This window comes from Notolepis coatsorum (genome assembly GCF_963971535.1).
Source record: "Notolepis coatsorum genome assembly, chromosome: 19".
Taxonomy (NCBI): Eukaryota; Metazoa; Chordata; class Actinopteri; order Aulopiformes; family Paralepididae; genus Notolepis; species Notolepis coatsorum.
Window position 1 is genome coordinate 50,483,398 of NC_140183.1, and position 16,328 is coordinate 50,499,725.

General features: G+C 45.3%; 1 protein-coding gene across 2 annotated transcripts in view; it reads left to right on the top strand.

Moving 5' to 3' along the window:
• Positions 1-3,846: 3,846 nt before the first annotated feature.
• Positions 3,847-16,328, top strand: part of akirin1 (akirin 1) — a 31,795-nt gene continuing 19,313 nt past the window's right edge. Inside the window, exon 1 of one of the 2 annotated variants that reach the window (XM_084336178.1) lies at positions 3,847-4,212. In XM_084336178.1, coding sequence (XP_084192304.1) covers positions 4,008-4,212 — 205 coding nt within the window. In that variant the 5' untranslated portion in view covers positions 3,847-4,007. The remainder of the gene's footprint in view (positions 4,213-16,328) is intronic. The other variant, XM_084336179.1, reaches the window with a different exon arrangement.

Genomic DNA, 16,328 nt, shown 5'->3' on the forward strand with positions numbered 1-16,328 from the left:
TGTCGATGGGTTCCCGTTCATGTCAGGGGATGATAACGGAATGGGTCTGGACATATGGGGAAGGGTCTCACGCCCTGGGGGTGGGCCGCCGGGCGCGGTTCGTACCGAAACGTCTGGGTGGGCCTTCTTTTTATGTTTTAGGCTCAACACGCATATCTGCCCCTTCTCCTGGGGTTGGCAGGTCGGCGTGGTTAGGGCACAGGACTGGTTCTGGTCGCGCTGGTCCAGGTCAGTTACACCCGTTGTCCGCCGGGGATGCAGATCTGCTGTTCTGGTACCCTGAGGGACTTGGGCTTTTTTCAGGGGGAAAAAATGCTAGGTCGGTCCGGGTGTCACAGGGTTGAGCGTTATGGAACCCTTGTTGGGTACGTTGTATTCTGCACTGTCGTAATGGCTTACGGCCGTGCCAACCTGTACGCGCCCGATCTCGTCGGATCTCGGCCGCTGTGCAGGTTGGTCTTGGTTGGTACTTGGTTGGGTGACCTCCTGGGAATACCAAGTGCGGGGTGCTGGGGCTGGTCTTCCATTTTTTACGCTCTTCTCTTGCGCTTGGCGAAGAGGGGCCTGTTGGGGTGGTTTTAGCCTCCTCGGGGGACCCTGTGCTCCCCGTATCACCGGGCCCGGTCCGGGGTAATGTCTCGTTGACCCGTAGGCCCGGGATAGCCCTGTTGGAAACCGGAACGCGGGCTGCGGCAGTGTGTTTTGGGGTTTCTTTCCTGAGGGGTTATGGGACCAACCATTGCATAGGGTAATGCCTGGGTGGTTGGTTCTCTGGTGTGTTGCTGCAGTGTCAACTCCCGGTTTCTCCGGTTGAGGGTGCCCCTGCACGTTCATGACATCTGCCGATCGTATCAGCCTTCTCTGTGGAGGCTTGGTTATGCGACAACGCCAGCATACGCCCCTTCCGCCGGGGCGGCTGTGTTCAGCTGTCCTTTCTGGCGCCTGTCTCGTCCGCAGTCTCCAGGCTTGGGTTGACAGCCTGTTGCCTGGTCTTTTTTCCCGGTGCACTGCCTGCTTCCGTTGGTTAACTCTTGTGTGTTACGACCATGCTGTCTGCCTGTTGCAGGGCCAGTGTGCCAGGCGGTGTACTGTTGGGGAGGACAGGGCCCGCTTGGCTGAGGGGCCTTTGTCCGAATACGCTGGCGATGTGGGGGGCGGGGTCACTAAGTGCCCACCTGGTGGGGTCTTGATGCTGGCATCATGGACTTCTCCGGGCCCCCATTCCAGGGAGTCCAGTCCTTTTGGTGGGTCTGGGTCTTCCTTCGCGCTCCGCTGCTACGGCCTTGCCACGGGGTTGGGTTTGCCCTTGATCCCGTGATTCTGGGGGCAGTAACGAGGTTGTTCCCTACGTTCGTTCCCGGGTGGCATGCGGGTTGTGCGTGGGTGTAGTCGTGGGGTCAAGCCACGGTCTGCTCACCCTGTGCGTTGAGTTGGTCAAGCCACGGTCTGCTCACCCTGTGCGTTGAGTTGCTTGAGTGCCTCTTCGCGCGGTCGGGTCCGTCGCCCTCTCGGTAAACCTCTGATAGGGAGGGTGCCCTCCATTAGGGGGGGTCGGGGGGGCTCGGCCTGTTCTGTTGGTTGTGGGGGGCCTTCAGCAGGGTGTATTTGTCGGCCAGTGGCTCCGCTTGGCCTCCCTTTGTGCAGAGTGATGCCAAGCAGAGCCCCTAATGAGACAGAACGTTAGGTTATAACTATAACCAAGTTCTGTTAATTAGGGGTGACGCTTGGCATCCGACGGCCGCTGCGGCCCTTGACCTCACCTTGTGGTGAAAGCTTGGGAAGGAGGAGAGCAGGTGACCACACACCTGCTTATGAAGGTAAGCTGATGAGGGGTGTGGTCAGACTAATACTGGTATTAAAGGTACATTTGTGGAATTTATTCAGTGCGCGTGCACGTACGCGAGATAGTGCAGAGTGATGCCAAGCGTCACCCCTAATTAACAGAACTTGGTTATAGTTATAACCTAACGTTAATGATCTGGGACTCACTGACTAAAAAGGTTTCAGTTCTGGTTCTCTTAGATTTAAGAGCAGCATTTGACACAGTAGACCATGAAAATATTTTAAACTGCCTTGAGAACTGGGTTGGCCTCTCCGAATGTGTTCTAAATTGGCTCCTAACATACAATACAGGAGGAAAATGTTATGTTAGTCTTGGGGACCATGTGTCAAAACACGACAAAAGCCTTTGGTGTTGCACAAGGGAGCTGCCTTGCCCCTCTGTTCACTATACATGCTTAGGCAATATCATCAGGGAACATAATGTTAGCTTCTATAGCTACACGGATGATACACAATTGCACATATCTGTTGAGCCAAGTGATGTAGATGCCTGCTCCCTCACTGCCTGCCTGTCTGCAATAAATAAATAGAGGGATAATAACTTTCTAAAACTAAATGAGGATAAGACAGAAATTATATTAGTTGGCCCCAAATCCAAACGGATGAGCTGCTTAAAACATTTGGTAATTTGATACGCTGGATCAAACCAGAAGTAACAAGTCTGGTTGCTATTTTAGACTCCAACTTCACTTTTGTGACCAAGGTGGCATTCTTTCACCCCAGAAACATTGCCAAAGTAAGGTAATTCCTGACCCAGCAAAATGCTGAAATATTTATTCATGCTTTCATTTCAAGTAGACTACAATATTGTAGTGCACTTTCTGCAGAACTTGTATCCAGAACTCTGCTGCAGACTGCTAACAAAAGAAACAAAGAAGAGAGAACACATCACTCCAGTCTTAGCTATGCACTGGCTCCTTCTGCTATACAAATCTCTCAGCGGCTTGGGACCAGCTTAGGACTGGCCTACATCACAGCTTCCCTGTTGTTTTATGTTCCTTCACGAGCAGTTAGATCCTCTACTGCTGCTTTTCTAGTTACTCAAAACTCCACCTAAAAGAAAGTTGGACATGCAGCTTTTTTCAGCTACGTTCCCGAACCGTGGAACAGCTGACCCATAGATATTAAGGCAGGCTCTGTTGACATTTTTAAATGGCATTTAAAACGCATCTCTTTAACATGGCCTTTTTCTAGCACTACTTCTCATGATGTGCTTCACATGGAGTCCCACATGCTGTTTTTTTTATGACCTTTTATGCCGTTAAATGTCTTTTTTAATAATTGGTCTTTCAAATGTCTTGATTTCACTGTAACGCTAAGCATTTGATCTTTACCTGCTGTTTTTTTTTTATTTATTATTTAATTAGTCTTTCCTGTTTATATTTTTAAATGTAAAGCACTTTCAGCTGCATTTTTTCGTATGGAAGATGTTATACAAATAAAGTGTATTATGTATTATTATTATCATCATCTGATCTGTCATGCAGCAACAGTGGCTGTATTATTTCCGATAGTGTAGGCTGCTTACAAAGGGTGAGATTGAAATTTGTATTTGTATTGATAAGACATACAGTGAGCCTGCCCGTGGTTGCTGCTTCTCATACATATTATACAGACGTACAAACCTGTTTTTTTGGAGTGTGAATTCCAAACTGGCTATAGGGTTAATTGATTATCTACCCATTTACCTGTCAAACGATCAGACTCCTCGAGAACCTTAAAAAAAAGCAATCGTCATCAACCATAGGGTTACAACTCAACACCACGAATGCTAAAATTGTACGCCCGTCGCCCAATGGTCAAATATACACTTGTTCCGAATAATACTTTATGTTAAGATGTCCATCGCGTTTTGATAGTATTTACATTGCCAATGAGCGAAAGTATATAGGGAAGCAATCTAGTGTAGATATTTGAACACCCCCTTGTTTGCCTGAATGGTAGGGTCCGCCATTGTGACGCTGTAAAGAATCAGCAGGCAGTCAGTTTGTCACTAACGTTCCTCCAGTGGAGAAAAGCCCTTGTTGTGAGAAGAGAAAGGAAGGCCCGAGAAATTCGAGGAAAAAGCTTATCATAAACATTGTCAGCGTTATTAAACCCTGCTTTTTTTTCCGGGTCGGCCTTTTCCCCGATCACATTTCTTTATTTTTTTGTATTTCGCCACCATGGCTTGTGGAGCTACGTTAAAGCGGTCGATGGAGTTTGAGGCCCTCCTCAGTCCCCAGTCTCCGAAGCGGAGGAGGTGCAACCCACTACCGGGGACTCCGAGCACTCCGTCCCCGCAGAGATGCAACCTCCGTCCGCCAGGCGATAGCCCGTCGCACTCCATGTCTCCTCAGGCCATTGGAGGTGAACACAGACTCACTCCAGGTATACACATGTGTAAAAGTGAAGCTGTTTCTGTGTGTGTCGGGGTGGGGGACATGGGGGAGGGGGTTTGGGTGGAGTTGGATCAGAATGGGGGGTTGGAGGCTCAACATGACCGAGCCCGGCTAAGCTAACGTTAGCACCGTGCACGCCTTCGCGTTTACCTGCTGCACGGGACATTAATGGTCGGAAGAATTACATGGAAGTAACGTAGAAAATATGCATGGGTTATATTGGGATATTTCTGCCAACTAAATTGTATTGTTAGGAAGCTCGTCTTAACATTATGATGAGCTATCCTCCTGGCTCAGACCGCATAACTGTGGCTAACGTTAGCTTGTTAACGAAAATATGTGTTACAAAGTTTAGCATGACCGGGAAATGATATGCTAATAATAACCTATTTATTTACCTAACCAGTTGTTAGCTAAAACTACCGATATATATTGGAAGAAACGTCACGGTTGACACGTTACGGCGTTGTATTATCACCAGTTTAGTCAACAATAAACGATTTAATTGTAACGCAGTACAAACCAAAGCATAGCCCAATAAACACCCCTCTCTTGGCAGCGTTTACACCCAACATGCCCGCAATATGTTATTTCCCCCAAATGGAATCACACCAGCCTTTTGGCAAATCATGGCAAGAGGTTAATTAGGAGTTGCCAGGTCCTTAAGTGCCCCTGTTTTTTTGTGCAGATGGGCTTTCTATGCCACGACGTCGACGGTACGACCATCTTCTGTCTGGTTCTGGAAGGCATTGTTCTTTTTTTACGCCTGTATTCTTCCATGCCATTTGCTTGAACATGCAACTCCTCTGTGAGCTTGGACGGGGAGGAGGGGGGGCACAAGTGCAGGCGAGATAATTACCTGGATATCTCTGCTGCAATCCATTGAGGTTTATAGTATGTACCAGACACTGGGGTTGGACAGTTTGACGGCACCCAATGCCTAATCCTTGTGCTTTTTTTTTTAATTCCTAATTAAAAAAAAACCCTCTCCCTCGTTGGCATTATTTGATCATTCCACCACAGAGACGTGCAAGGAAGGATTACAATGTTGAGCCAAATCTAGGGGTAGGGCTAAGCCCTGCCCTAACCACCGGAATAGTACAGTTTGTTCACTCCAGTGACTGATTTTTCCTAGACTTTGTCAAAATAGGCCTACTGTTGAGGTGAAATGTAGGGGCTTCTCCTGCCACAAAGTAACTGTGAAGAATTTCAACGAGTCAGAAATCTAATAAGGGTGCTCTGCGCTACTGCCTCCTGGGTCACTAGCTTGTATTGACGGGGCACACCAGGACAAGCAGTCTTTTGTTTTAGGGGCGCTGCCAGCCCTCATCATTACCCACGGCTTGTGTCTTGAGGAGCTCGCCGCCTCCATTCAACTGGTTAAGCCTCCTTCTGTTTCGTTTGCCTGTCTATCCATTGCTATAACATTGTCGACGGCCTTCCATCACCTAACCATCCAAGGCTGTTGCACATACTTTGTGCCCTGGCTGTCTGCCAGCATCCCTCTATCTTGAGCATGTTCTGTGACGCTGAAATACCAATGAGCTCTGTCCTATGTAGGGTTTCAGTTGGCGCTACTCGTGGCACTCGTCCACCTGCAGGAGGGGGAGTGGGCTTCCCAGGAATGCACCTAGTTTAATTATCATAGTGAATGCCTAGAATTCCCCTTTGTTATCCTGCAATGTGGATACATTCAAATGAAACAAGGGAGAGGGAGATGGTAGGCCATGGCTTTGTATCAAGTGACATTCTGAAGCTATTACTGACCTAGAAGAAGTCATGTTAATGTATGACTAAATTGACTATGAATCGGTGGTTTTTTTGGGGGGGGGGGGGCACCCCCCCAAAGGGCATGAAAATATCTCTACCACAATCCTGGTTTGTGTGATATGCCTGTTGTTTTAGATGTTTGGACAAGTGACAAGCCGCTCTGTGTTTTGTCCTTGTTTTTATTTTTTCAAGGCCAGAGAAACATGCTGCACAGCATAGCGAGATAATGCTTCAGGGTGGGACACATTTGGCGCAGGGCGAAAAACCAAGGGACTCGTGGTGTTGGCTGCCTTTCGCACATGCAGGTGTCAACAGATGCGCAGGCTTGTGTGACATGGGAGGAAGAGGTGTCGTCATGGCTGGCTTCCTGTGAAATTCATTTAGTTTCTGTTTGATGAACACAGGGCAACTCCCGTTCAGTTATGTCACCAGCCTGATTAGCCCTCGCTTGTGTGCTGCAGAAACTGGAAAATTGTCCGCTGGTTCTGAAACCTGAAGCTGCCATTATGTTATTGTTTGTCGTTTGCCTCCATGTTGTTTGGCTATTTGCTGACCAGTGCTCAGTATTATTAGGACAGGTGTTGCAATATATTCTCGTATGAGTGTCTGACACTGATAACAACAACACTGATGGGCGGATGTACGCTATTTCATGTTAAGCAATCCACAACAGGCCTCTTGTCTGCTGCCAATTTCTTCAATGTCTGCCCGGCTCACTGAATTACAGCCCAGCAGCTGCAGGGGGAGAAGGAATGTAGATGTCAGACAAGTGTGTCGCACACATGAGGTCCCGCTAGCAGGTATTATGCTCACCTTCACCCAGAAAGAGGCCCCTCATGGGACTGGTGCTGCAAGCCTTCCTCTCAGCTAGGGCTTTGCCAAGTGAAAGCTTTTTTTGTTTTTCGCTAAAGGTCAGCTGTCACCCCCCCTCCCACCTCTCCCTGCCCACACAGGCCTTTCAGCCAGTCGGGTTTGCTTTGTGGTGAAGGCAGTGAGTGTTGGGATCTGTGAGTAGGCAAGCTACCAACTGTAGGCTCTGCTCTGCTTCCCGTCATGGCCAAGCCATCTTAAGGGTGTTGTTCCTCCTCCCACCTGTTGGTGCTAACCAGTCGGGGCTTGTGCTAAGGGTTAGAAATGCCCTCGGATGACTGATGAGCCATGTCTTCCTGCCCGCCTGCGGCACCGTGTTGGCTAAGCAGCGGGGTGCCATTCTTTCCCAAGCTCCACAGACAGGTTTTTAACTCCCCCATCAGCCTTCAACCTGAGGAGTGGGTTGCCAAGTGCATAGGTCAGATTACTGATGACGCTGTAGTACTTAACTAGCCCAGCCTGTATCCTCCTGAGTGTCTGATGTAGTCGTCTGTGTTTTGACCTTCAGGAATCGTTTCATCCACTGGCCCACTGGTGGATTCCCAAAACTCAGCAGCTACTTTTCACTATTTTAGGGAGGGGCCTGTTAGGGTATCTGCTAGTGGCCGCCACATCGCAGCCAAGGCCTCTACCAGCATAATGGCTGAAGGTTGGTGTTAAGTTCCCATGCCGATTGTTTAGTCATGGAAGCTTAGATTTCCCTGGATAGTGTAGCCTGGTCAGTTTAGCCTACATCTGAATCACATTACAAATTTGGGGCCTCTATGTATGCTAATGTTTATATTTTTTTTCTAAACAAAAAAAAATTCACTTGAGTTGAATTAATTATTACCTCACATTTTTACCCATACATCTAAATTGTTAACCTTGCTGGTTCTATTCATTGCATTGCTGTTTTTTGTTCCAGATACTTAATATTTTCATCGCCACACTTCCTGATAGTCAGCAGATCAGTTGTCTGCTCCCATTTCTGGTTGTGCATCGCAACCAATGACTGCTATTCTTGAGTTCTTTTTTACTGCATAGTAAAAACTGTCAACTTGATCTGACCCACCATACATCATGGGCTACTTCCTGGTAGCATTGGCATTCTAAGTCCCCCACTATCCTTCAGCAGTGGAGGGTGAAATGAAATGAGTCAGACAGCCTGTTTTCTCTCCACCAGCCCTCTTTACCCCCACGTCCAGTCGATCTCCTGTCGTATTCACTGTTTTTGTTTGTCCTATGCCTAAGCCTTTTAGCCGAGGCTCTCTCTGCTGCCTTACCCTCACACGTCCGGAAGTCTCTGTGATTGATTGCTTGGCCTGGTCATTGTTGCCAGGCAACGCCCACGATTGGGATTCTAGTTGTTGGCAGCACTGGGAGTGACTGGCAACGGGGGGGTTCACTTGTCACTCAAGTGGTATCTTGGACTTTACCGCTGAGATCACTTGACAGATCTAGCAGCTCTGTAGAGAAATCTGTCCAGTATGTCTCGCTTCTTTTAATCAATTCGACGTGGCTCACTTTTTTTTATTCAATAGGCTGCTGCAATGTATTTATGTAATATGAAATGAGTATACTAGGCTAGTATGTGGGTTAGGTAGCAGATTGGATTGGCAGAAGTTGATGTGCCACCATTGTAGCCTATTGGTTAGTAGCACAAACTAGAGAACCCTTTCCTCTCCAAGCCCCCAGTCAATACTCTGCGGCCTCTATGGGGTAAGGATTGGTTCAGGGATGTCATTCAGCCCCCGGTGTCACAGCTTTATTAAGTGTGAAAAGCTTTGCTGGGGCTAAATAAACAGTGCCTGTCAGATTAGGGGGTCTGTATTGTTGGCACAGGAAGGCTTCAGCAGCAGCCTACCCCCCCCCCCCCCCCCCCAACTCCTGGTATGCTCATTGAAGCCTCCCAGTTCGATAATGCACAACCACACAACACGGCCCTTTTCAAAATGGCATCTCTAAAGAAGATTCCGCTTGGCGTCCTAAGAAGCCTATTGGTGTGCAGGCTGAAGTAGCAACATGGCTGCTGGCTCTCTCTCCACCCCGAGATAGATGATGGCAGGCCTCCCCAGATAGAGGCCCAGTGAGTGTACACACACACAACGGACCTGCAGCCTCCTGGAAGGGAATACGATAAGTCTCTCTCACTAGATTAGCAACAGTGGTTCAGGTGAACACAGAGGGAGAGGCCAGCTTGTTTTTCTCAGTCTTTCTCAGGATATTTCCGAACTTTAACCTCCCGATTAGATGCAGAGTTAGAGAGGGAGGAGGAGGGGCTTTGTTTTGCTAGCTGTAGCCTCTGTTTAAGCTGTGTTGACACTAGGGCTGTGATGATAAAACACATTACTGCGGTCATGTGAGCTCATTACAGTGAGTGTGACATCACCACTATTTGTTTAATTTTTTAGTTTTTTTGCTGGTGAAAGTCGCAGGAGAGCATATAGTGTGTGATATGAAATGTAAGCTTCTTTGTAAACACAACCAATAACTGAGTTTGAAAAAAAAAATTAGCCAATCACATGCTGCATGTTGCACTTATATTAACTTCTGAGCTGGGGTGGAAATTTGGAATGAAACAACTTTTGGTGAGGGAGCAAGACGAGGTTTTATTGAAGTTGTTCAGCCAAGAAATTAACTGTTCAATTCATGATGGAACTGTATGTAAGTTACCATCTGGTGGCTACTTTCTGTTTTATCGACTGGACGTCTTGTAGCCTAGTGTTTGCTTGCTAATGGCAGGGAACAAAATTAACTTTTTGGCTTACCAGCCAAGGTGGCTGATAGAAAAAAAATAAACTACTAGCCAGGCAGATTTTACCAGCCAAAAATGATAAATAGCAGGGGTGTGGCTGGGTAGCGCAGTGGAGAATGCACTCGCCTACCACAGCAGAGAGCTGTCAGCGGTACCTCCGGCTTGGTCAGTCGTCCCTACTAGCGGGTGGGAAGCCGGCAGGGTATGCGTCCTAGACAGTGTTGTCAAAAATATCGATACATATAGATTCTGAATATTTAAAAACGGTTTCAATACTCATTTCCTAGCCATAACACTGACGAAGGAATAAGAATTCCGAAACATGTTTGTTTCCACTTCAGGCTGCTATTAAAATGAGAGTGCTGGTCCAGCTTCCCTGCTTCTTTTTATATAATACTCATTTCCCGAAATATCGATATGTAATTATTCATAATTATTATTTTTTTGTATAAGGAAGTTGCATTGTTCATTTCAATACCTGTAATAGTACAGTAGTCCACACACACAAACATGTGCATTCAGTTAAGTCGGAATATGACTGTAATACAAACGGTTCAGTTTGTCAGGTACATGCAACACAGATTAGTGTTTACATCTGTCTGCTTGAGAAAATACCATGTTCTGCAATAAAAATGATTGAAGTGAGATGAACAGTTATTTTTAATGTGTGATCTAAAGATAAACAAAGGGTTTTAAAAGTGTTATATTTATCTTCTCTTATAGTACCAGAGAGAAGCTGAGGAGAATCAACCAGCAACAAAAGCAACATTTATAATTTTATTAATTTTTACATGATTTGAACACTTTCCGTGCCGGAGCTCAGTGCCCCGGAACCTCCTTGAATGCCGCCACCCACTTTAATGTTAGCGCTAAAAACGCCTAATCTATGTTTTAAATTATGGCTGTGTCTAATCTGCCCGTCTCTTATCAATGACTCGTTTGCAGTCAACATTGTCGAAACGGATAGTTTTTTGTTATATTTATCTTCTCTTGTAGTACCAGAGAGAAGCTGAGGAGAATCAACCAGCAACAAAAGCAACATTTATAATTTTATTAAATCTTTTTACATTTGAACACTTTCCGTGCCGGAGCTCGGTGCCCCGGAACCTCCTTGAATGCCGCCACCCACTTCAATGTTAGCGCTAAAAACGCCTAATCTATGTTTTAAATTATGGCTGTGTCTAATCTGCCCGTCTCTTATCAATGACTCGTTTGCAGTCAACATTGTCGAAACGGATTGTTTTTTTATCGGTTCATTTTCGTTTTATAGCATTTTGAAAAGCCCTCGTTTTCAAGGAAAATATAAAGATTCCGTGATAAAAGACATTTACTGGAATATTCTAGAATACACAAACGTTGTCATTTTTCGGCCTATTTATGAATCGTTTTCAAATAAACGCTAGATTATCGATGGTATATGTGTACGTATGCACGCTATAGATGCGAGCTGAAAAATCGACTATTTCCTCATCAGCGATCGCAGCCAAACAGCCACATCACACATAGGGGACACAATGTTATCTCAGTGAATACAGCTCCGATTACCCCAAGACTGGTAACATAGACTCCTTACCTTAGATCAGATGTTCTCCAAAAAGATTATTCCAATTCCTGATCGCCATTCCAAATATCGATCACGCTTGATGGATTATTGGCTGCTGTAAATATATATTCCAGGCTGATTTCCGTCTCGCGATCAGATCCCTCATCATCAGATCCATCGCCAGCACAATGGAGCCAGTTGGCTCCACCTCTACAGATCTACAGATCCCAGGTCAGTCTAATCGACTGCCTGCAGTTACACAGGGATAGACGATAGGGGGCACTTTTTTTCCATTCTGAGCTCCTACAGGGGCTGCTGTACCAACGGGAGACTCGGTTGATGAAATATGAATTCAGATCGCTAATAAAAAAATAAAACGATAATAATCGTCGTCTGCACTCAGTGGGGGGGCTAATAAAACGAGATATGACGTCGCTGCCACTCAATGTGTTAAGATTGAACCTTTTTCCCTGTGGTATCGAAAATGATATCGATACTTTTCAAGGTATCGTATCGAAGTTCGAAATTCCAGTATTGTGACCACACTAATGTGTCCTGGTCGTTATAAACTGCGCTTTCTACTGGTCGGTCGGGGCGCCTGTTCAGGGAAATAGCGTGAACCTCCGCACACGTTACATTCCCCCAGTGAGAATCCTCGCTGTCAGGTGAAATGAAGCGGCTGGCTGACTCCACATGTATCGGAGGAGGCATGTGGTAGTTCTACACCCTCCCTAGGCCGACAGTGGGACAATGCGCGCAACGACCAGGAAGGGAATTGGCATAACGACTTAATTGGGATGGGAGCAAAAATACAGAAAAAGTGAGAGAAAAAATGATAAATAGCTTAGTATATTATCACCATGTATTATTATTACTATATATAATACTCTCATAGGGTTGGGGACCGAGAACCAGTGATGGGAATAACGGCGTTAGTTTTTTCAGTAACGAGTAATCGAACGGATTACTCTTCCAATCTTAATAACGCTGTTACCGTTACTGCCAAAAAATGCGGCCCGTTACTATGATTGAACTTTAAGCTGTTTTTTTCATCAGACAGATCTCTGTGCCGAGAGGCATACTGTTCTTCCTTGGTTAGTGGGCAGTGCGCGATTGGCTGAGGTTGAGTAAAATGTCATGGTAAGTAGGCTTGGGCGGTATGACGGTATTACGGTATACCAGGGTATTTAGAAATCCAGACGGTATTGAAAATCAATACCGTCCGTCACCGTCAAAATCACAGATGCGCTTCAGTTTCTTTTACAGTGAAACAGAGTTTTGAGTGTAGTGCAGAGGGCGAGACCAGTCCTCACTAGTGAAGCGAGTGGGTCACAACGGTGTTCACGTTTTACGGTAATGTTGTGACAGTGCTGTGAAAATACCGTAAAGCGTTGTGACGAGAGTTGGTGTGTGTTGTTGTGGTGCACTACTAGTGGAGCAAGCAAATAATCCGTCTCTTATTATATGTGAACTAAAGAGTACAAGGTTTACACAACAGCCCCCACCCGCTTTTTTATTGTATTTGTACCGTCCTGTACTATCCGCTGTCAGCTGTTTATCTCTCTCTTGTGAGCTTGATTAGCTAGCGTTAGCTCACGTTAACTAGCGTTAGCTCTGTGGCTAATCTTAGATTACCCTGAACTGAATCAATGACTAGGTTATAAAGCATTCGAGTAGTTTTCACTGCACATAGAAGTAGCCAAACAGCGTGAGCATTTCGGGAGCATATGACCAAAACCCAGGCAATTTCGAGTCCTTAAGGAATCAAATAGTCTGCCATGGCTAGGCTATATGCTAACGGTGCGGGCTTCTGACTACCACTCTGAGACTGAGAGCTAACGATGATTTGTTTACTTGGTAACACGGGTTGCCCCCCCCCCCCCCCCGCTGATTAAAATGAAAGTCATACCGTATACCGGGGTATTATGTCATCAAAATATGACTGTGTGAAAAAAATTATACCGCCCAAGCCTAATGGTAAGCCAATCAGAGGTAGAGGTGGGCGGGTGTTCGAACGCATCCAGAGTCTGACACACAGCGACGCAACACAAGCAAGTTCAGTCAACGTGAGACGTAGGTCCGTGTACGTTTTGATTAGAGTTGTTCCGATACCGATACCAGTATCGGAAATGCCGCCGATACTGCCTAAAATGCTGGTATCGGCGAGTACACGTAAATTCTAGCCTCCGATCCCATGACGTCATTTATCTCCTGCCGAGAGTGAGGATTATAAAATGAACGTGTTTTAAAGTGTGATGCTGTTTGTCATTTTAACAGCAGATACACATTCTTAAATTCCATTGTCCCGACAGAGTGGTGTGACGGGGAGCTCGGACGGGATGTGTTTTGCTTGCTGGTGTTATGATAGCATTAGCTGAAAAGCTAGCTAGTTTGAACAACATCCGCTTTAACGTTGCATCAAATCAGATGATCGCCTGTCCTTTCTCCAGGACCTGACACTGTCCGTCTATCAACAATAATGCACCCACGGTGAATCGTATTTAAGTCAAGTAGCTACTAGGGGTGCTGCACTTCCTGGTTTAATAGCAGTCTTCAGGTGCTCAGATATATATATATATATCTGTATGTCATGCATGTCTTAAATGTCATGATTAGATTTGTTTAGATGATTAGATTATATTCTTATATCTGTATGTTGTGTATGTCATGAATTGAAAATGGGGGACCCTGATGTAAACAAGACAAAAGTCTTTCTCTGATCTGCATGCCCTTAACAATTGTGTGTATTGAGCCGTACTGTATTGTACCCATTCTGCAATCTGTTAATTAAAATGTTCAATCAATCAGTATATTTGTTATTTATTTTTGCTATAGTGCTTAATAGGGGTGGGACGATACATCGATCCAGATCGATATATCGATCTATTATCAATAATCAAATAGGATCGATGCAACGTAAAAAGATCGATTCATATTGTGATACTCTTATTTTGAAAATCCCCTCGTGAGCATATCCACCCGGCTAGCTGCAACAACAACAGTAGCTCAGCGTGTGTAGACGTTAGATAGTATTGCTTCAGAGTCCGCCTATTTTACCCGAAATAAGTGCCTGTTGTTTTTTCCCCACAAGGGGTTAAATGTATCTAACATGCTTTCCATCCTCGCCATTCCTTTATGCCCACGTCGCGTTAAATACCTAAATTAACGTTGCGTTAGCGTGAGCTAACTAAGCTAAGCAGCTAACCGTGAGAGGAGAGAGGAGAGGGGACTTGGGAAGGAGCAGGGGTGGGGGCAGTCTACCTTTCTGGGGGAGGGGCATTCTGTGTGTGTGTGTGTGTGTGTGTGTGTTACTGAGGATGGACAGATAATGTTGATATTTAAACATGAGATCATCATGCAACATAAAACAATTGTAGCAAGTTTGGGAGAGGAAGAGGTTTTAGCTTGCGTGTTGTGAGTTCCAAAACATTTTACTTAAAGTTTAAAGCTCAATATATAAAAAGTGAACAGGAGGTCTATTTGTATTAAAAACAATAGATTGTTTTTCATTTAAATGTCTGGAAGAGCTCAAAAATAAAAACACCAATTGATATTTCCGTAGCCTTTTTTTAGTTGATCGAAATGTGACTGATTGTGTTAAATGGGCACATAATATCGCCTCATATCGATCGCAGGCACCTGAATCGTATCGTATCGTGGCAGACTTTGTGATATCGGCAAATATCGTATCGTTGTCCAAAGAATCGATATCGTATCGTATCGTGATGAAACTGGTGATGCCCACCCCTAGTGCTTAACAAGCATAATTTAATGTTGCCCAGTTGTGGCCTGTTGAGGGGCAATACATATAAAAAGTTCCAAAACATCTATTGTATTTGTATGATCCACTATATAAACATAGTAATTATAATATCTACATACATGGCATTTGATTGGAGGCTAGTCTCACTTTGTCCCACAGCAACATTAAAATAGTTTAGATTTGTGTGTTTATGTAAAAACATTACTTGGAAGTAACGCAATAGTTACTTTCTGAAGTAACTAGTTACTTTTATAATTTGTAACTGAGTAAGTAATTTAGTTACTTTGAAGAAGTAACTATTAACTGTAACTAGTTACAATTTGTAACTGAGTAAGTAATTTAGTTACTTTGAAGAAGTAACTTAACTGTAACTAGTTACTTTTTTAAAGTAACTTGCCCAACACTGCCGAGAACCTAACTTCCGGTTCCGGAACCGTTAACTCATTCTGCGCCAATCACGAAAAAAGTCGGGTTAACTCGCCATGCGTTGAGCGCCAATCACGAGAAATCTCTGGTTTTAATCGTTATTTCTTTTATTAGCTATATCCATTAGGGATGCCCCGATCGATCCGCCAGCGATCGGTATCGGCCGATATTCAGTATAAATATGAGATTGGTGAATTCTGATAATGCTTTATTTTCACAGATCGAAAAACATGATCCAATTCTTAGCGGAGTTCTCACTCGCTGACTTCTCTCTCAGGCACACAGAGCTGCAGCACACAGCCCCTGCTCCTCCTCCTCCTGTCCCTCCCAGACCCGTGTCAACAGAGGCTCCTATTGCCTCCGGCAGTCTGCTCTAGTCTAGTGCATGGGATCTCTGTGAGCTAACGTTACTGTTTAAACAAAATGACCCAGTCAACTATTCACTTAGTTTAATACATGAGGCATTGTCTAACGGTATCTAGCCGGCTAGCTACTGATATCTCCTGATATCAACAAATGCTCCAGCAATAGTCTAGTAGTGCATGATACCTCAGTTAGCTAGGTAGCTCGGTAGCTAACATTAGTTTTTTTTCCAGGGCTTTTTTTGCCCCCCCTTAACACTTTGGGTGCCGGGAAACGCTTAAACACGTCATTCCCGGCCATGCTCAAGTTGCCGAAGACGCTTTACAGCGTCTTTGATATCAATATTTCAAAAATCTGGGATCGGATTCATATGTCCCCTCCGCTGGCCTGAGATCCACCAGGAGGACCCACTGAGCTCTCTGGCGGTTCAGGAGCGCCATCTGGTGGCCGATCGGCGCAATCGCTTAACAGGAAGTGCCATAGAGGTTGTGCTGGACGGCCGTATTACTTCCGGGCACTCGCTATAGGTCCCGGCATTCTAGCTCGTCACAATACACAGCGATCGATTGCCAATAACTCGATAAACAACATGATTTGGACGTATATACCATTATACAAGCTGGAGATGGACCG